General features: G+C 42.0%; 1 protein-coding gene across 10 annotated transcripts in view; it reads left to right on the top strand.

The window, feature by feature from the left end:
- Window positions 1-21,186, top strand: part of AHI1 (Abelson helper integration site 1) — a 184,167-nt gene that overhangs the window by 64,853 nt on the left and 98,128 nt on the right. For all 10 annotated transcript variants that reach the window (XR_004645108.1, XR_004645109.1, XM_034765595.1 and 7 more), the window contains one exon: window positions 776-978. Coding sequence is in view for 8 of the 10 variants with exons in the window: in XM_034765595.1 (XP_034621486.1) it covers window positions 776-978 (203 nt within the window). In the remaining 2 variants the exon portion in view is untranslated. The remainder of the gene's footprint in view (window positions 1-775; window positions 979-21,186) is intronic.

The raw sequence follows: 21,186 nt of genomic DNA on the forward strand, positions 1-21,186 counted from the left end.
GAACAACCTACTCCTTTTAACAGCTACTGTAATTAGACCTGTAGCTCAAGTGACAAGTCTGTCCAGTAGTGAAAGTTCAGGTTTCAGCCCTGATAAGTGAGATGTGATATAGGGTTTGTTACATAGTGAGACATAATGAGATTTAGTTCTATTGTATTCCTTTAAAAATACAAAAACCCTAAATTACATACAAACAACCCTAAGATAAGAAGTAATTTAGATTTCAAAGTCAAGAGAGATTTATGGTTGCCCATGCAACTTCAGTTTTGCACTCTTGTATGCATTATGATATAATCTTTAATGGCAATAATCACATACTATTCTTTTGCCACAAGATCTCTGCCTCATTGCATGCACCAAAGGACAGAATTAAGGTCGCCTAGGTAATTGTAAAACTGGCCTTTTTTTTTTTTTTTTTTTAATGGAGATACACCTATCTCCTAGAACTGGAAGGGACCCCGAAAGAATTCAGCCCCCTGCCTTCATTAGCAGGACCAAGTACTGATTTTTCCCCAGATCCCTAAGTGGCCCCCTCAAGGATTGAACTCACAACCCTGGGTTTAGCAGGTCAATGCGCAAACCACTGAGCTATCCCTCCCTCTTAACTCAACTATGTAACCTAAATAACTTTTTTTTAATGTAGGGTTTTTGTATATAATTTCTTTATCTTGTTCAGCAAAGTCTTAGATTTAATATGACCTATGAACTCAGTGTGGTTTATTTCATGGAACTACTAAGACTTGACCTAAAATGTTAATGTTGATTATTTCTGCAGTTGCACAGCAGGAGGCTGAAATAGTAAAAGATCTCAATGGGTCACTCGCATCAACAACACCCAGAGGGCCACAAATTCTTAGCAATTCTTCTCATATTTCTGCACAGAAAGATTCAACAATGTCTCCAGCAGATCAATTTGTCAGTGTTGCAAGAGTATCTATGAGAATGCAGAAAGTGAAGCAGAAACTTGACTCTGTTATGGTATGTCAAATTTATTTATATTTCCAAGCAAATTGTAAAGTCCTCTCATACAATGCCTATATTCTATATAGCGCAAGCACATATTACAAAACATCTGTACATTGTTTGTAGATCTATTCTCCTTTTGATAAATGAATATAACTCCCATTATTGTCAATGCACTTATTGTGTCTGTTCAGAGACTAGATCATGTAAATATGAGTTATTTTTGGTATCTCTTTTTTTAACCACGCATCAGTGACTACAGGTTCTTTTGGCAACACCCAGTAGCATTAATGTGAATTACATATCTACATATCCTGACTGTTTTTAAGGGATCAATCTTCATCATATTTTTGCTTTTTAGAAGATAACATTTGGTGGCATTCACAATTCAGCTAGTCACGTCTAAGATGTACAGCACCCCCAGAAAATCCTTTCCTAACCTCGGTAGTAATAATAATATTTCCACTTAAAGTATAGGCAAAAAATAGTCCTGTCTCTAAGTTACACAAGGAGTATTAATACTAACTAGAGGCAATTCTTGTGTGCTTGATACTTTTCAAGACACACAATACCTAACCTTGTATGGGTAACAGTGCCTTCAGAGTTTAATCTAATACTGTGCCTAGATACATATATATGACACACTTCTACTCAATATGGTTAATCAGAGATCAATAATTAAATCTGAAAAACAAAGTTCTACCGATATGTAAATATTCTGATGTAATTGGAGGCAAAAAAACAAATTATACAGCTACCATATGTTTCTGCCAAAAGCGAATGACATCCTTGTATCAGAATCAAGAAAAGAACTTTGCAAGTCTTGAATGAACACACATAATTAAAATTTTTGGCATTACTTAGTAAAAACATTTGTCATTTTTATGTCTCTGACAAGTTACATACTTATGCTATATCTTTCAAAACTGTAAACTCACATGACTAATACTAATTCAGAAATATTCATGTAATTATTAAACACTTTTTATGGAGGTTTCATTTTTTAATTAAGATGCATTTGCCAGTTTGACATCACTAGTACTTAAATTTTAAAATAATTGCTTGTTATAGAAAATTTACTATTATTTCACCTGCTTTTTCTTTTAGTAATCATTAAATTGAAGAAACTTGTTAAAACATATATTTGCACATAAGATCATGTTTACTTGAGTGATAGGAAGTTAAAATAATTATGGTTGGATGTTTCCTATCATTAAATCTCATTATTACTTAAATCAATATCATTAAATGTGATTAAGTCCATGTGTATCCTGATAATCTACTTTATGTATGCATTAAAGGCTAAATTTTTTACCATATGTCTGAATTGTATCTACAACTTTTGCAGATGCATACACAAACTACCCAGTTTTCATACATCAATGAGCTTTTCATACATAACTTGCGCACACCTGCATTTTGCCTGTGCAAATTAAGCATCTACATTGGAAAAATTAACCACTTGGGCTCAGTGTTGATCTGATTATATATAACAGGGATAGGAAACCTATGGCATGTATGCCAAAGGCGGCACACAAGCTGATTTTCAGTGGCACTCATACTGCCCGGGTCCTGGCCACTGGTCCGGGGACTCTGCATTTTAATTTAATTTTAAATGAAGTTTCTTAAACATTTTAAAAACCTTATTTACTTTACATGCAACAATAGTTTAGTTATATATTATAGACTTATAGAAAGAGACCTTCTAAAAACGTTAAAATGTATTACTGGCACACAAAACTTTAAATTAGAGTGAATAAATGAAGACTCGGCACACCACATCTGCATGGTTGCCAACCCCTGATATATAAGCATATATCCTTTTCATTCCTTTTTGTGTCTTCATCATTCCTGGAATATCTTCTGCATGAGCTCTGAAGAATCATTTTCAGTCATGTTGTGGCCACTACCTTCTGTGCCACTCTCTTTGTACTCAGTCCATCTTGCTTCTCTCCTGTCAGGAGGGGGGCATTAGTGATAAAGCAAGAAGCTTCCTTTTCTCCCCTTTTCCCCATGGCAAAGCATGCAGCCTTGGAAGCATTCCTATCCTTTGTTAGCCCAGAGAATGGGAGACTAGAGCAAAGAACTGAATCTTGGTCCCAGCTTTAGTAGTGCACAGCACTAGTACTGGATCAAGCCAGGCTATATTTAGTAAAATGAATTACTGTATATTCTCTTAAGCTTAAAAGAGACACCGGAATTTTCTTTGTGAATCAAGTGTTGATGGTTGACCTCTGCCTCTCAGAGAAATAGGATTGAACTACACTATAGTAAATCTTGGCAGCACTTACTATTTATCTGTGCTTCAGGGGATTAATGTTGATAATTTATATTATCTCAATTCAGAGTAAACTTAAGTGACAAAACATTTAATGCCTAAGTGTTCGCCTAACATAGCAAGTCACTAAAAAATACTTTGTATTGCATTTCTCTATTTATATAGTAAAATTTCCACTGTCCGCTAGCGGCAAAAATACCAATTTAGCATTTTCATTATCAGAAGATTGTGTAGTATTTCTCACTATGTGGTTGTGGGGAGGAGATTTCATACTATTACCTTAGGGCTGTGAAATGACACTTTTAAAATATCCAGAATTAAACTACTAACTTCATTGATATCATTTTAGAAGTAAGAAAAGCCTAGTATTTTACAGCACTTGTAACAAGTCCATTTTAGTTCCTTAGTGATGGAGTCAGCTATATATTGGCTGAGATACCTCTGATGCCAAAATTCTCCTGAGCAATATTCCCCCCACCCCTTTTTAATGCACTTTTCTCAATACTTTTTTTTTTTTTTTTTGGAAATTTTTATTGAAAAAAATTGTTAAAATGATAACTGAAAATTTTCATTTATTGAAAACCTGCAACCAGTACAGGTTTTAAGGCTTTTAAGAGCAGTGACAACAGAAGGTAGGATTTAAAATTAAGAGATCTCTCCTTTGTACAAACTGTAAAAATCGTTGTGGTTTTTGTGGTCTTCCAGCATATACTTACCTCAGAGAATCTTTAGTATGAGAGAAACTAGGAGCTTTTTACTTCAGGTGACTTCTAATCACTTATAATGCTATGAATTAACACATTATTCTATATGACTACAAAATCTGATTTTGGAAAATCCTTCAAATTATCCCCTTACAGAATATACTTGAGATGTAAAATCCCTACTGGTAAAAACCAAAAATTTATAGAATTTGTGCCAATATGCCTCTGAAAGAGTACGTAGCCTTTTGAACAAAAATTTGAAGCACTGGTGAAACATGATACTGATAATATCTAAGCCAGTGGTTTTCAACCTTTTTTCATTTGCGGACCCCTAAAAAATTCAAATGGAGGTGGAATTTTTGTGTAAGATTTTGGAAATCTTACACATAGTCTGCAGATTCCTGGGGTCTGTGGACCACTGTTCTATGGTAATGACAACCTTTTGTGGACCCCATAAACAAAGTCTGTGGACTCCCAGGGGTCCACAGGTTGAGAACCATTGATCTAAGTGATCAAGTAGAAGAAGCTGGCAACTTGTCCTTTTTGTCTGCATTAAAGACTGAGGCAGATCCTCAGCTTGTGTAAATTATCATAGCTCCATTGCCAGTTTACTGAGGATCTCCCTCCACACCCTCTCCCTCAAGGCCTTCTCTCATTTAGTACATCCTGGAATACCTTGCATAACAACTTTGGCTTTGAATTCAGATCAGAACGATAGGGGTTCTCATAACAGCTATTACAGGTTTCCATGTGGAAATAGAAAATCTCAAAATGGGTATACACCAAATGATTAAAACTTTGTAAAAGCAATGTGAGTCTTGTGGATATTTCAGTACCGGTATAGGCAGAAGGAGTGGAATCCCTGCACTCAATCAATTCAATATTAGAAAATCTTCATCTACCACCTCTTAAATGTGGTACTGATAGTCTGTAATCTATGCTGAAGTTGCCCCCTTTCTCTTCCCAAAGAAGCTTTAACTTTCCTCCAAATAACCTTACATGTACAATTTCTAGTGAGCCATTTTTATTAAACCTGACTTCCCATGTTTGAAGTAGGATCATAAATCTAATGCTATTTGTAATTAGAAATAATAAACTGTTTTCACCCCAAATTTAAAACATTGTAAATCCACAAAAATAGTACAATAGTAAAAATAGTACCCTACTACTTATTAAAGGTAATTGAACAATATGATAGATCTTGGATTAAACTCATGTTTATAACGCATTATGAGAATTATGTTCTAAATTCCTATGTTTTATTTCTAAGTTTCTGTTTTGCTAGATAAGGGTGTAAATAGATATGGATGAGGAATCCTACTGTAAAGATGTGTTTATCTTTTAATTTTTAAAAATTGTTCTCCGACATAGTTTAAGTACTTCTAAATGCTCCCTCAGTAGAGAACAGGATGTAAAATGGATTTTAATAGATTCCCACACTTAAAAGGATTAATGCACACATTTATTAAATTTATTTTACCTAGACACACAAACACTGTAATGGGACAACTCTGCCTTAATAGGTTCTCTTGGCACCCAATCTAATTACAAGGTAATACTCTACAAACATACTGCATATAGTCTGCAAACAATCAAATATCTAAATTAGTAAAATAAATATAGGTAGAGGGGAAAGCCTGAGGTGTTAAAACAAAAAAGACAGAGAAAAGACTTATGAGAGACTTGCAGAGTTTATTTATAATTAGACTTTTTGTAATTGATAATAGGTTGGAGAGGGAAAGCATTTCTATGTGTGACATTCTATGTGCTGAACAGCTGTATCCCCTCAGTTCTCCAACCTGAGATACCTTTTTTTACACTACTGTCCTGTGAAAGTGACCTTTTCTGGTCTGCTCTCACACAGCGTCTAGCATGTAAATTACTCCCAGCTGTATTATATATGAGTGCTCTAGCCAGTGACTCCTGAATTATATTACAGAGCAACACCAGCAAATTCCCAGTCCCAGACCTGTCCCCAGAAATGTGCATCTTGTACTGCCCAGTATTCTCCTGGACAACACAAGCTCATAGGAAGTCTGCCATTTCATTATTAGAAAATTATAAGCATGAACCTTGTTATCTCAAATTGAGTTTCCCAAGCACTTCAATCCAAACACTCACTGGTTTAGGTAAAACAAACAAGTTTATTAACTACAGAAAGATAGATTTTAAGTGATTACAAGTAATGAGGCATAAAAGTTAGAATTGGTTATGAAGAAATAAAAAGTAAAACACAAACTAATACCCAACTTAATAAACTAAGTGAACTTAAAGCAAAAGGGTCTTTCTCATCACATGTTCTTTTGCAGTCTTACTGGCTGGATGCCTTTTAGCAAAAATGCCTCCCGCAGTCCAGTGCTCCTTACCTTGTCCTTCAGGCATTGTGGATGTTGTGGGCAGAGAGAAAGGGAAGAGAGATGATTTGTGTCCTCTGTTCTCACTTCTTATAGTTATTTCCCTCTTCGAAAATTATCTCCAGCTGAGGTTCAGGAGACAGAAAGTCTGTGGGATGGGAACTTCCAGCTGTTTCTTTACCAACATGTACACTTCTCGCTTGCACTCTTTTTCCTGACAAGAATGGCCCTTTAGCCAGGTAATAGTCCATTTGATTACACTGACACCTGGCTGAGATGCTGGCTAGCCTTTAGTCTCTGGGGAACTGGTCTGAAGCTGTTTTCCTAAACTTGGAACATGTCTTACACAGCAGAATTTTATAACTTTACATACAATGGTGCCACACATATTTTACCAGGACAATAAAATTCAGCAGATTACGAGTTTTCAAATGATATTTCAAGGCATACATTGTACAAAATGTATCATAGTCCTGAAAAGGGGATTAACATAAAGGTACAGACTGTGACACTATGTAGGCATTGTGTAGTTGGTTGTGGTTTTAGGTGTTGTGTTTGTTGTTGTGGTTTTTTTGTCATTTACTAGTTCTATTTCTAATCTGCGTGTTTCCAGTTGTCAGTAGGATGCACAATTGATAAGGGGTGTTTGTATGCAAATTGAGTATATATGTCTTTTTTCCCACCAGCTGTGGATTTTGTCCATGCAACCTGTGATATGTAATACAATTTTTGGAGCCCTAAACAAGCTGAAAATGTTTCTTTCAACTAAGGGGAAACACCACATAGGATATGACATAAACTTTTCCTTCCCAAATAGTTTCCATTAAACAAAAGAATGCAATGTAGTGCAGAGAAGGCAATGCACTTCAAACATGACTTGAAGTGCTAAAGTAAACAGAAAAGAAATATTGTATTAGAAAAAAAATTAAACAGTTTATTGCAATATAATTTATTGTGCCTAATATAGGATTTAATAGAACCCAACTCTTCTAATATTCACAGGAAAGAGATGTTGTGACTATAATAAGATTAAATTTATTTTTAATTCGTCAATATGTGAGATGTACAGGACTCTTTTAGCTACAAAATTCTGTAAGCATCATGTTCTTTTTTTAAGGTGTCAGCCAAACGTAATTTTGGAATGGTAACTCTACAAAAATAGCACAAAGGCACAAACTTACTTTAAAACCATGTGTTGTTTAATTTAACAACTAAATAACCAACTTATGTTTTCACTTTTATTTGTTTGACATCTCATCCTTGCATGGTACCATAAAGTACAGTGCAACATGGTACATCTTTACTTTGTTTTTCATACCAAATATATCCCAGTTAGGTCTAGATTTTTATCTCTGATCTGGCTCCTGTGTGCTGCATAGACTGCTGTAACTCCTACTGAGACTAGCGCAAATCAGCCTGCAGAATCCATACACTGTAACCAGTTCTCCATTTCCCCACGCTCCTGTGCCAAGTATATCTCAGCATAGAAGAGAATATGCTTCTTAAATAATATTATAAATGTAAAACAATAGTGGAAGGAAAGCTAAATTAGGTAGAAGAAGTGAGGAATATGTTTTCAGTTGAAAATTGAAATTACATTGTGTGTGTGTGAGAGAGAAGTGGGTCTTTAATGTTATCTCTGCTACATTATAGCTATGAGAACTTGAATTGTGCTCTGATCCATTGTATCTAGGATTTAACTGATTGTAAAACACAGTTAGACTGATTACTAGGGTAGTGAATCGAGGGCCAAATCCTCCTCTCTGTTCAAAGCTTGAATAAATGGGCTCTGTCATCCTCTACTGAAGTTAGAAGAAGAGGATTGAAATTGTCCTGTGGGTTGGTAGACCGACTATGCTAGAGATGCTATGAATGCCAAGTGATCAAGGTGGTTTCCATTAGGATGGGGAGGGTATTTTGACAAGTAGATCCACTGTCTCCACCTCTTATGTTATCCAACCCCTTTATGATCTTATGTAGCACAGCTCAGGAGCATGCCTATGGGTTTTTAACTCTCCTGTGTAGGCTTTTCACAGCCTGCCCTCCTGTGAGCAGTAGAACAATACCAGCACAACTGCTTTTGAGCCCTGCATGACAGCAGACACATAGATGTTCGCATGTCATGGAAATTTGCCAGAGACCGTTCTCCAAATAACCAAAGGACTGAGACCACCAGAGGGTTTTATTCCCACTCTGGTGGTTTTTACTTTACCTAAACCTAACCTTTAGAAAAATGAGAAAAGAGAGGCCGAGAGTGGACACACACAACCCTCCACAGTCCCTCAACTTACTTGAAAAGTTGGTCCTTGAAAAGGTTATCCTCCGTCCCCCAGCTGGTTTCCCCGCAATTTTTTCCTCCCCCTGGTATGGGATTGATCTCTATTCCATGTAGGCTCTTCTTCTGGCAGCTCATTGTTTCCCCTCCTTTGCTCCCTGTTGGCCGCCACTCTCAGCAGCAGCTGGCTCCAGCTCTATCATCCTTCTGTAAACAACTGAGAGGTAGCTGCAGAGAACAGAACTAATTGCTGTTGAGAGGCAGAAGGGGGGCTTGGACAAGTCAGACTGTTGGTGGGAGGCCACTGAGTTGCTGGGAGAAGAACAGCTCAGAGAAAAAAATCTCCTGTGCTGCCACAGTCCTGCTGTAGGGATTTTGGTTGAGACACCAATTACCAGAGAGGGATTTTGCAAACCTGAGACTGTCACAGACCAAGTAGGTCTGTTTGCAGCTATGCACAAGTGTTTTGAGGCCAAAGAGCAGAGCAGCATTGTGTTAGAGGTACCTGGACAAGAATATGAACTTGTTTACACAGGTTACATTCTTAGAAAGCTAACCTTGATAGGATACAGTTGTGCTGAAAATATGATTTGGTTTGGTTGTAATTTTAGAGAGGTTTTTTGCATATGCTTTCCATTATTTAGTTGTTTGCAATGCAATAGCACCTTGTTTGTGGCTTGTATACTAGAATATACAAAATTAACATGTCACATGTTAAGTGGATTATAAACAGGCTAACTGACAGGTCTCAAAGTGTAATTATAAATGGGAAATCATCTTTGACTAGGTCCTGTTCTTGGCCCTATGCTATTTAACATTTTTATCAGTGACATGGAAGAAAGCATAAAGTCATTACTGATAAAGTTTGCAGATGACACAAAAATTGGGGGAGTGATAGATGATGAAGAGGACAGTTACTGATACAGTGATATGGATTGTTTAAAGCTAGGTGCAGACTAACAATGTGTTTTAATATGGCCAAATGTAAAAGTATACATCTAGGAACAAAGGTTGTAGGCTGTAGTTACAGGATGGAGGACTGTGGTAGGAAGCAGTGACTCTGAAAAAGATTTGGGGGTCATGGTGGATAATCTGCTGAACAGGAGCATCCAGTGCAACATTGTGGCCAAAAGGGCTAATGTGATTCTTGGATGTATAAACAGGGATCATTGAATAGGAGTTGATAGGTGTTATAACCTCCATATTTGGCACTGATGCGACTGCTGCTAGAATACTGTGTCCAGTTCTGGTGTCCACAATTCAAGGAGGATTTTGATAAATTGGAGAAGGTTCAGAGAAGAGCCAAAAGAATCGTTAAAGGATTAGAAAACATGCCTTAAATGAGAGACTCAAGGACCTCAATCTCTTCATTGTGACAAGGAGAAGGTTACAGGTGACTTGATCACAGTCTGTAAGTACTTACATGGGCAACAAAACATTGATAATAGGCGCCTTAAGCTAGCAGAAAAAGGTATAACATGACCCAATGCCTGGAAGTTGAAGCTTGACAAATTCAGATTGGAAATAAGGTATATATTTTTAACAATAAAGGTAATTAGTAATTGAACAATTTACCAACAGTTGTGGTGGATTTTCTGTAACTGGTAACTTTGAAATCAGGGTTGGATTTTTTTTCTACAAGATATGTTCTAGTTCAAGCAGGAATTGTTTCAGGGAAGTTGTAGGACCTGCACAATGCAGGAGGTCAGGAGATCACAGCAGCCCATTCTGGCTGTAAAATCTAGGGACATAGAGTCACCGTATAAAAGTTATATTGATCTGTGTTGGGGATGGCTACATTACTCACTAGTGGATGACGCAGGTAATTCTAAACAACACGGAAATCTTTACATTACACCAACTGTATTTATAAACATTTTGGTTTGAAATGTTAAGTGCTTTTAATAAAATGTATTGGAGCTTCTTGTCCTGCCTGCCTTAGTTGCCATGTGTCCAACTATATGGCATAGGTGTTGTTTTGAGGGTATTATTGGTGCTCGGATACCATAGGGAAGGCATGGTATAAAGGAATAGATAGAGGCACATGCAGGTATTTGTTTGAGATCGCCTCCAAAATGTGGTAACTGAAAGTCAATGGGATTTAGGCTCCTTAGGCTTTTGAAAATTTTACTTGATTTGTGGCAGACAATTTTCCTTCTAGAATACAAATTGCGTTACTTTGCTAGGAAATTCTATTCAGATGATAACTTTTGACCAAGCTGCTCAAAGAATAATATCGTAAGGGTATGTTGTATGAGCCACATTGTAAGGGCTTTTGGCTCTGAAGTCCTAAAATACAAAGCAAAGCAGTATATACTTCATATAAACCTTATTACCTCCATTTGCCAGTAAATAGAATTGAGTAGTCAACATTGCACAAAACATGATCACTAACATAAAATGCTTGAAGAATTATTAAAACCTGTTGATCAGTAAAGTATTTAGCAGTATAAAAATGCTTTATCAGAATTTTGCATTATATTTCCTAAAGAAATAGTGTGTAATAAAAGAAAAGCCTTTTGGAAACGGTTATGTGGTTATTTTTCTTGCCAGTTCATTAAGTATGTCGAGCTTTAACTTCAAGATATTTTACTACCCACAGCAGGGGCAGGATTATAAATTGCTCTTATCTTTGGTTACCCATATTAGCAAAGAGCTGACCAAATTTCTGCTTTTCCTATAGTTTTTCTCTTATGAAAACCTTCATTCAAAAGCAATTTAATGAACAATTTCTTCGTGTATGCAGAAAGTGAGGGAACTTTGGGTCTTCAAGGGCCTGATTTTCAGGAAGAGAAGTCTCAACTGTTTTTTTCCTATAATAATAATAATAATAATTAATAATAATTTGCACTTAAACAAAAGATTTTATATGTGCATCTCCTTAATGTTGTTTTAAAGCTTATGAAAGCAAATTTGAGAGGTAGAAAAACATTATCATTGTTTTGAAAATGGAGAAACTGGGACATAGAGATGTGACTTAGTCAGACTCAAACAGTGAGTCAGTATCAGAGATGATAACAGAATGCAGAATTCCTGACTCCCATTTTGGTGCTCTATCCATTAAGCAACTCTTCCTCCACTGTTACGCTGGTGTTTCTGTAATGTCAAAATAGTTTTCAAGGAGTTGTATTCCCCTTGCAAGATGACCTAACTACTATTATCATCAACAGGAGTTATGCATATGGGTCCTGAATCTGGAATTGAATCTGCATGAGCGTTCCCTGGCACCCCTGTAGAGCTCAGTTGACCCATGCGGATTCACTTGTAGGATCAGAAAATCTCTGATTTTCGGTAGCAGTGCCTGGTCGGGATGCACGCACTCAGTTGGTATCTCCCGTCTCGTTGGAATCTTCCTGAGTGCATGCATCCCGCACCCTCCTCAGTTCCATCTCAACCGTCCTCAGCTGAAGACAGGACTCGGGGCAGTGCTGCCTTTTCTTCCCTGGTCTGTATTGGAAACAGTAACAAAGAACATAGAAATAGTTATTAATTACATCCCAGTTGTTTCCCTTTCTTTAGTATAGTTACATAGTTAGTTACTTAATTTAAAAAAAATTAAAATACTTTTTCGCCTCAGGCTTGTCTCCCGTTGAGACACTCTCCCCTGCCATTTCGAATTCACAATGCCAGGGGCTTCAGGATTCAAAAAGTGCGTTTCCTGTCAGGACTCCATGCCAAGGTCAGATGGGCACTCACGTTGTGTGAAGTGCCTCGGAGAAACTCACGTCCCCATGAAGTGCTTCCATTGCACGAGCCTTAAGTCTAGGGCTCGACACAACAGGGACCAGTGGCTTAAAATGTTGTTGATGGAAAAATCCCTACAGCCGCTTTCGGAGATGGGGAAAGTTAAACCCACTCCCACACGCTTCCCGGCCAGATCTGAACCAGTTGGGAGCATTGCTCCACCCTCCTTGGAATGGAGGCGAGAAGCACCTCAGGCAAGGTCTCACAGGAAAGATTTTAACAAGGGTAGGGGGTCTCCCATGAGATCCCTACCCTCTGTGCTAACAGCACCAAAGTCATGCGCCTCAGCCTTTTCTAACGCCTCAGCCGTGGTTCCGACAGAGCGCAGAGGCAGGGACCCAACTTCCCATGCCGGGAAGGTTACCATGGCACCGGTTCCCTCGGCACTGAAAATGGATGCAGTGCCGACAGCGCACTCCTTGGCACCGAAAACAGACATGGTGCCGACAGCGCGCCTCTCCATGGCACTGAAAAAGGACGCGTTGCCAACAGCGCGTCTCTCCTCGGCACCGTGAAAAATGTTGGCACCGAGCCTGTCTTCCGCCTGGGCACCAGCAGTGGACCCCCTGCAGGGCACCTCCAAGCGGTCCACAGCACCACTGTCACTTTCACTTTCGATAACGCGTTAGAGCACAGAGCAGGCTCAGCGAAGCCCAGGGAGCCAGGAGCAACAGTTTCTCACTCAATGTGACTTCTCAGTGCCACCTGAGCCTAACTCTCCGCTCCTAGATACACAGGGCTCACTTTTTGAACAGCTGCTCTCTCCACCTGAACTGGCTACCTTTACTGACAGCGAACTCTATTTACAGCAGCAGGTGGAGTTCTCCCCTCCTGCTTCTCCTCCTCCACTGGAACCTTTCCCACATCAGGTCATGGCTCAAGGCCACCAGCCTCAGTTTCCCTACTTCACACCCACCCCCTGTGGGCGGCACCTGGGTTCTCCTACCCTATGCCTTGGCCTCAATGGTACCCTTGACCACATCCTCGTATCAATCATCCTCCTTCTGTGCCTCGATCTCCAGCTCCATCCACTTCTAGGGTGCCTGAGCCCCCTCCTGAGATTGCGAGCTACGCACCATATCCTGACTCACCAACCCCTAACTCTCCATCAGTCCCGGTTGGAGCCCTCTTTCCTCCGCCTCCACAGAATGTGGACAACTGTAAACAATTACAAGAACTTTTCAGGAGGGAGGCACTCAGTCAAGATATCTCCTTAGAAGTGGTTCAGGAGACAGAACACAGACTGCTCAGAATCCTTCAACCGTCTGTGCCCCCAAAGATCATGCTCCCTATAAACGAAGTGCTCCTGGAACCAGCTGACACTCTCTGGCAATCCCCAGCTTCTTTAGTACCAACTTGCAAAAAGGCCGAATGTAAATACTATGTTCCTTCTAAGGATGCTGACTCCCTATTTTCTCATCCACCACCGAACTCTCTTGTCATGGATGCAGTTGTAAAGAGGACGAAACAGTCACAATATTGGCCCACTCCACAAGACAAGGACCTTAGATTCCTTGACGTCTTGGGTCGCAAGGTTTATTTGTCATCCACTCTACAATTCAAAATTGCGAACTATTCTGCCCTCCTCGCCAGCTACAACTTTGATAATTACAATAAACTTTTTGAATTTGCTTCCTACATTCCAGAGGATAGGAGAGCAGACTTCAGATCAGATCAATCCTGACTGAGGGCAAACTGATTTCCAGAAATAGGGCCAGCTCTAGGTTTTTTGCCAAAAAATTTTTGGCTCCCCCCCCCCCCGCCCTAGGCTCTCACCCCCCCCCCACCAGTGCCCGCCCCCACCTGCCCCCCCCCCCCCCCCACCCCCACGCTCTCCCTCCCCCTCGGACCTCCTGCCACCCCAACACTGGGCTCCCCCCCACCAGTGCTGACTCCGTCCACTCCCCCCTCGCCTCCAGCCGGTCCGGCACTCGCAGGGTCAGGGTAAGCAGCCGGGCTCCTGGGCTGCGCCTCAGCCCAGTGTTCCTCCAGCCAGGGCTCCTGCTTCCAGGACTGGCCGGGATCCGGGAGGGCAGAGCCGGGGGACCGCCCAGCAGGGGGCTGAAGAGCCAGGGCAGGGCAGCCCCAGAAGGAGTGGAGCCCCAGAGAGCAGGACGCAGACCCCGCACGGCTGCGCCCCGCCTTCTATGGCCCTGCTGCAGCCCCTGGGCAGCTCGGACTGCTTCACCCAGCACTGGCTGTGGCGCTGGGGGGGGCAGCCGCCCTGCGCACCTGCAGGCGGCTCCATGTGCCCCATGGGGCGGCCCCCGGCCCGAGTATCCCCCGCTCGGAGCCTGCCTGGCCCAGCCACAAGGTGCTGGCACTGCTCCCCCATGGCACAATCTGCAGCGGCACCACAGCGCCCCCCGCACACGACACGCTGCTGCTGCCAGGGCCGGCTCTAGGCTTTTGCCGCCCGAACCAAAAAAAAAAGATGGCTGGAATGCCGCCCTTGAAAATGTGCCGCCCCAAGCATGTGCTTGGTTTGCATGTGCCTAAAGCTGGCCCTGTCCAGAACGGCCCTACAGGCCTCTCTAGACATGGCAGACACAGCAGCCCGTACTACTGCAACTGCTGTGGTTGTGCACAGATCTTCATGGCTCTCTGCGTCCGGCATCCCTAAAGAACTGCAGCCCAAAGTGGAGGACCTCCCCTTTGATAGGGACAAACTTTTCTCCAAAAAAACTGATGAACTCCTTCACAGCATGAAAGATTGTAGAGCGAAACTGCGCACCCTGGGCATTCACCCATCTCTTCCCAGGATCCAACGATACCAACCATACCAAAGACCACGCACACAACAGTATTATCGTCCTCAACCCAGACCATACGACGTAACTAGGAATCGCGTTAGACCCCCTAAGTGCAGACAAAATCAAACTCAAGCAACCATCTCCCATCCATCGGGGAATAAACAACAATTTTGAAACGTTGGTCGAGGGTCTGCACGACCACCCCTTGATTCCACCGCCTACTTGCCCATTTGGCCACTGCCTCCAGAATTTCCAACATGCCTGGCAGCGGATTACACAGGAGCGCTGAGTCCTCAAAATAGTTCAGTCCAGTTACTCTATACCATTTATATCCTACCCTCCTACCCTTCTCTGTCTCTCTTCAGGGACCCCTCTCATGAGCACTTACTTCGCACAGAAGTGGCGCACCTCCTCCATCTAGGTGCAGTGGAACCTGTGCCGATGCAACATCAAGGTAAAAGTTTCTACTCCTATTACTTTTTGACTCCGAAAAGGACCGGGGGATGGAAGCCTATACTAGATCTACGCCAACTGCACAAATTCGTGAGAATACAAAATTCAAGATGGTTACACGGGGCACAATAATTCCTGCACTGGATCAAGGGGACTGGTTCACAGCCCTCAACCTAAAGGATGCTTATTTTCATATATCAATTCATCCAGCTCACAGATGCGTCCTACAATTCACAATCGGTCACGACCATTTTCAATAGAGTTCTTCCTTTTAGCCTCTCCACAGCGCCAAGAGTCTTTTCCAAGACTCTAGCCATGGTCGTGGCTCATCTCCGCAAACATGGTATCGCGCTGTTCCCCTACCTGGATGATTGCTTCATCAAGGGCAACTCCTATGGTGAGACACTACAAGCTACCCATTTCGCCATCTCCCTCTTTCACAGCCTAGGCCTCCAAATAAACATACAAAAATCCACCCTGACACCTACACAACAGATCGAGTTCATCAGAGCTCATCTCGACTCAATCCAGAGCAGGGCCTCGCTCCCATATCGCAGATTCCTCGCTATCACACAGCTCATACACACGCTCTCTATTCGTCCCAGGATGCAGGCAAGAATCTGTCTACAGCAGTGGTTCTCAAACTTTTGTACTGGTGACCCGTTTCACATAGCAAGCCTCTGAGTACGACCCCTACCTTCCCCCCATATAAATTAAAAATACTTTTTTATATATTTAACACCATTATAAATGGTGGCGGCAAAGCAGGGTTTGGGGTGGAGGCTGACAGCTCGCGACCCCCCATTTAATAACCTCGTGACCTCCTGAGGGGTCCCGACTCCCAGTTTGAGAACCCCCTGGTCTACAGCTCCTTGGTCACATGGCAGCCACCACCTTCGTGGTTCAGTACTCTAGGCTACACATGAGATGTCTTCAGGGCTGGCTCAATTCTAATTTCAAACCCAACAGACACACCTTAGGGACGCTGCTAACTCCTGCTCCCAATGTTATAGCTTCTCTACATTGGTGGAGAAGACCAGAAAACCTCTGCACGAGGGTTTCCTTCCAGCAACGATCCCCAATGCTCATGCTCACCATGGACGCTTCCCTAATCAGTTGGGGAGCGCATCTAGGGGGACACAGGGCACAAGGCCGGTGGTCCGCATCAGAGATGCACCTACACATAAATCTTTTAGAGCTCAGAGCAATGAGGCGAGCATGCCTTCACTTTCTTCCCCTCATAACGAACAAATCTATTTGGATCTTAACAGACAACCTAGCATGTATGTACTACATCAACAGACAAGGGGGAGCCCGATCACATTCCCTTTGTATGGAAGCCATCCGACTATGGAATTCGTGCATACAACATCAAATACAAATCATCGCTTCCTACCTACCAGGCTGCTACAACACTACTGCCAACGCACTCAGCAGGCACTTCTCAACAGAACATGAATGGGAGCTGCACCCCGTAATACTTCAACAGCTCTTCTCCCTCTGGGGCATCCCATCAATAGACCTATTTGCCACGACCCAGAATCGAAAATGTCCCCTGTTTTGCTCCAGAGTGAGACTCGGGACTGCATCCCTAGGAGACGCATTCCTCATCCCGTGGAACAACTCTCTCCTGTACGCCTTCCCACCAGTCCCTCTGCTACACAGGGTTCTTCGGAAGATCGTAGACGACAAGGCCCGGGTCACCCTTATTGCCCTGGCTTGGCTGAGACAGACATGGTATCCCTACCTACTCTGCATGTTCTCCCGTCATCCACAGGCTCTCCCCAACAGGCCAAATATCCTTTCCCAGGACAACAGACGGGTTCTTCACCCCCAGCTCCAAAAGCTCCACCTTACAGCCTGGTTCCTTCATGGTTCCAAACCCATGAACTAGCCTGTTCCGAGCAAGTCCGATACGTCCTCCTGCACAGTAGAAAAGACTCCACTCGTAAAACCTACCTGCAAAAGTGGAAGCATTTCGCCCTCTGGTGCTCACGTAATCACTTAACGCCCAATATGGTGACCCTCCCTAACATTCTAGACTACCTCCTGAAACTAAAAAAGGACAGACTTTCACTCAGCTCCATCAAAGTGCACCTGGCGGCGCTTACCACCTTCCATGACCTATTAGAAGGTTATTCACTCTTTACTCACCCTGCCATAAAACGATTTCTCACGGGCCTGCAAAATCTCCACCCTGAAATTTACCCAGCGGCGGCTATCTGGAATCTTAACCTCGTTCTTCACGCTCTCATGAAACCTCCATTCGAGCTCTTGGCTACCTCCTCTCTTCTCCATATGTCCATGAAGGTAGCTTTCTTAGTTGCGATAACATCGGCAAGGAGAGTAGGTGAAATAAGCACCCTGATGGCCCATCCTTCCTACACAATCTTCTCCAAAGACAAAGTCACTCTGAGTCCACATCCTAAATTTCTCCCTAACGTGGTATCTACCTTTCACCTCAACCAACCTATATACTTACCTACTTTCTATCCCAAACCTCACAAGACTGCACAAGGCAACCCTGCATACTTTCGACGTCAGGCGAGCAATCACCTTTTATTTAGACAGGACTAAGCCATTTCGTAAGTCCGCATGACTTTGTCTCCATTACCTCAAGATCGAAAGGTATGGCTATCTCTAAACAACTTCTGTCCAAGTGGATCTCTGACTGCATCAGATCCTGTTACCGCACGCAAAATATTCAACCACCCAAAGGCATTAGAACTCATTCCACTCGAGCTATGACGACATCCATTGCCTTCTTACATAATGTACCCATTCCTGACCTCTGCAAAGTGGCTACATGGTCATCTGAACATACATTTGCCAAACACTATGCTCTCATGCAAGACACCACGGCAGACACCATAGTAGGCCATACAGTACTATCTACAGTACTCACTGCCGCATCTCCAAAGTCCCACCAACCATAGTGGATACTGCTACACATTCATCTAGAGTGGAGCACCCACAGGGACAGCACTCAAAGAAGAAGAGAAAGTTACTCACCTTGCAGTAACTGAAGTTCTTCGAGATGTGTGTCCCTGTGGGTGCTCCACTGCCCACCCTCCTCCCTTCTACTTTGGAGTACTAGTATGATTCTCCACGGTAGAGAAGGAACTGAGGAGAGTACGGGACGCACACACTCAGGAAGATTCCAACAAGATGGGAGATACCAACTGAGTGCATGCGTCCCGACCAGGCACTGCTACTGAAAACCTCCGATCAACAGCGCCAGGATGCACCATCACCTAGAGTGGAGCACCCACAGGGACACATATCTCGAAGAACTTCAGTTACTGCAAGGTGAGTAACTTTCTTTTTTATCTCATTTCCAGGGCTGGCTCCAGCTTTTTTGCCGCCCCAAGCGGTGAAGCAAAAGAAAAAAAAAAAAAGATAAAGCCACGATCAGTGGCAGTTCAGCTGCGCCGCTTCATTCTTTGGCAGCAATTTGGCAGCGGGTCCTTCGCTCCGAGAGGGACTGAGGGACCCACTGCCCAATTGCCACCGAAGACCCGGACGTGCTGCCCCTTTCCATTGGCTGCCCCAGGCACCTGCTTCCTTTGCTGGTGCCTGGAGCCGGCCCTGCTCATTTCTATAAACCCATAAGCTTGTTTGATTTCTTGTTTGTTTCTTTTTGTTGCTTTATTTCTTCTTTCTCTCTGTGCTTTGTGTTTAAGTTGAGGTTACCTCAGTGTGAGGAATGGAATGTATTGCAGTAGTGCCATACTCTAGCATAATGCTGTAACCCACACAAGTACTATATTTTACTAAAGAAGAGCCAAGGAATATTTCTGTCTTTGAGGACAACCTCACTAATCAATGCATATTACAGCTTGGTGTTGTCATTTTATTTCTTTGTTCCTTATCTCTTCTTTCTTGTTTCTCCCTGTATATATTTGTACAAGATTAACAAAGAAAAGTCTTTCACTGTTTGTTTGTTTTTCTCTCTCTCCTGAACAAAGTGAACTGTGGCATCTGAAAAATGCTATATTTGATTGTCATATTTAGAGCAGAGGGGCCAGAGTCACTTTTGCAGGTGCAAGGAGGAGCAAATTATGTCTGTGTGTCATCTGGCTGTGGGGAAAGTTTCCCATGGGAGGGCAAGCAGTGGTGTTTCTGTTGGGGGAGGGCAATTTTAATCTATAATATAAGCCCATGGGAACTCTCCCTACTGGAGATGGATTGAATTAGTACATTAGCAGTGCCCCCAGCCAATGCTACCCACTTGTTGTTGGTTTTTATTTTATTGGGGCTGCACTAGCCACTTGTTAGCCCCATGATGGTAAAGGAAGATTGAGGGCATCTCATGCCACTTGATTCCATCTATTTCTGCTGCAGAGTCCATGTGTGAATTTGGTCATGGCTCAGATGCTGAAGGTGCTATAGATTAAAAGTAAAGGAAGAGCAGATGAGATTGAAAATGCTTACAGATTTTGGTAACTGTTTCACGGTTTCCTTTTAGTGTCTATACATTCACTTGAAACAAAAACACCCTGAAATGATCACCTCTCATTAGAGTAAAAAAACAACAACAACAAAACAAAACAAAAAACACTAGAAAGAATCTTACGTATTTTGTATCCAAAAATGGAATGTGTAGCTCATTCTGCGTGAATCTGGATAGTTTATTTTAACTTTCTTCCAATTCCAAGCTGCTTTGTAATGAATCAGCAGGCAAGGCAATTTAGGCCTTGTCTACATAAGAAAGTTGCAGTGGATTAACTGAAAATGTGATTTTTTTAAACCAATTTAATTAAACCAGTACAAACTCTTGTGTGGACAATGACTTACTGGTTTAGTTTAAACTGATTTCTAATTGAATTTCACAAAAATGTTGTCCTGTTTTTTTTACATAACCACTATTAAGCTGTCTGGTCTGGCTTAGGGCACACACAGAGAGGTTTTTATATGTGGGGGGAAATGCAGGTGCCAAATAGATGTCTCGGAGGAAGAGGGTTTTGTGTATGCATTTCAGGCTTTTGCTTGGTTTCCTGAAAATGTATTTAAATTAAAACAGACAATCATGCCACAATGTTTTCTATCAACAGGTAGGAAGGAACCAGGAATAGGGTTTTGCATTATTTGTCTGGAAGACCCTGAGGTATGCAAGAGAGCATCAGTCAGGAGGGAAAATGCAATCACAAGAAAGGTTCACTGAGTCAGTTAAAAACAAAAAACTCTCTGGATTGAGATGTTCAAGTGGGACACAACTTTGAATGCTCTGTTTGCCATATCTCATTGCAAGAAACTGGACTGTAGCCAATGGAAGTTTTATCCCGTAATTGGTGAAGAAAATGTCATGTACTTTTCCCCCATATACCCTTCAATAGCAAGAAAAATAACCAACCTATAGAGAGACAAAGATTACATAATCCTCATAGCCTTTATTAAGCAAGACAAATATACTTCCCACTGCTGTTGGTGATGGCATTGACCAATCCCATTAAAATGGCAGTATCTCTGCATTTTATTATGTAGACACATCTGTATTAAACCTCATCCAAGAAAGATCACTGTTTTTCTGTATGCCTTGCAAAGGGAATCACAAGTTGGCTCCAAGGAAGAAGCCTGTTAGTTCAGATGGTTATAGAAATGTTTGTTTTAACAGAACACGCAGAGGAGAAATGGCCTTGATGTTCAGGCATTGAACTGGAAC

Source organism: Trachemys scripta, chromosome 3, assembly GCF_013100865.1.
Source record: "Trachemys scripta elegans isolate TJP31775 chromosome 3, CAS_Tse_1.0, whole genome shotgun sequence".
NCBI classification, from domain to species: domain Eukaryota; kingdom Metazoa; phylum Chordata; order Testudines; family Emydidae; genus Trachemys; species Trachemys scripta.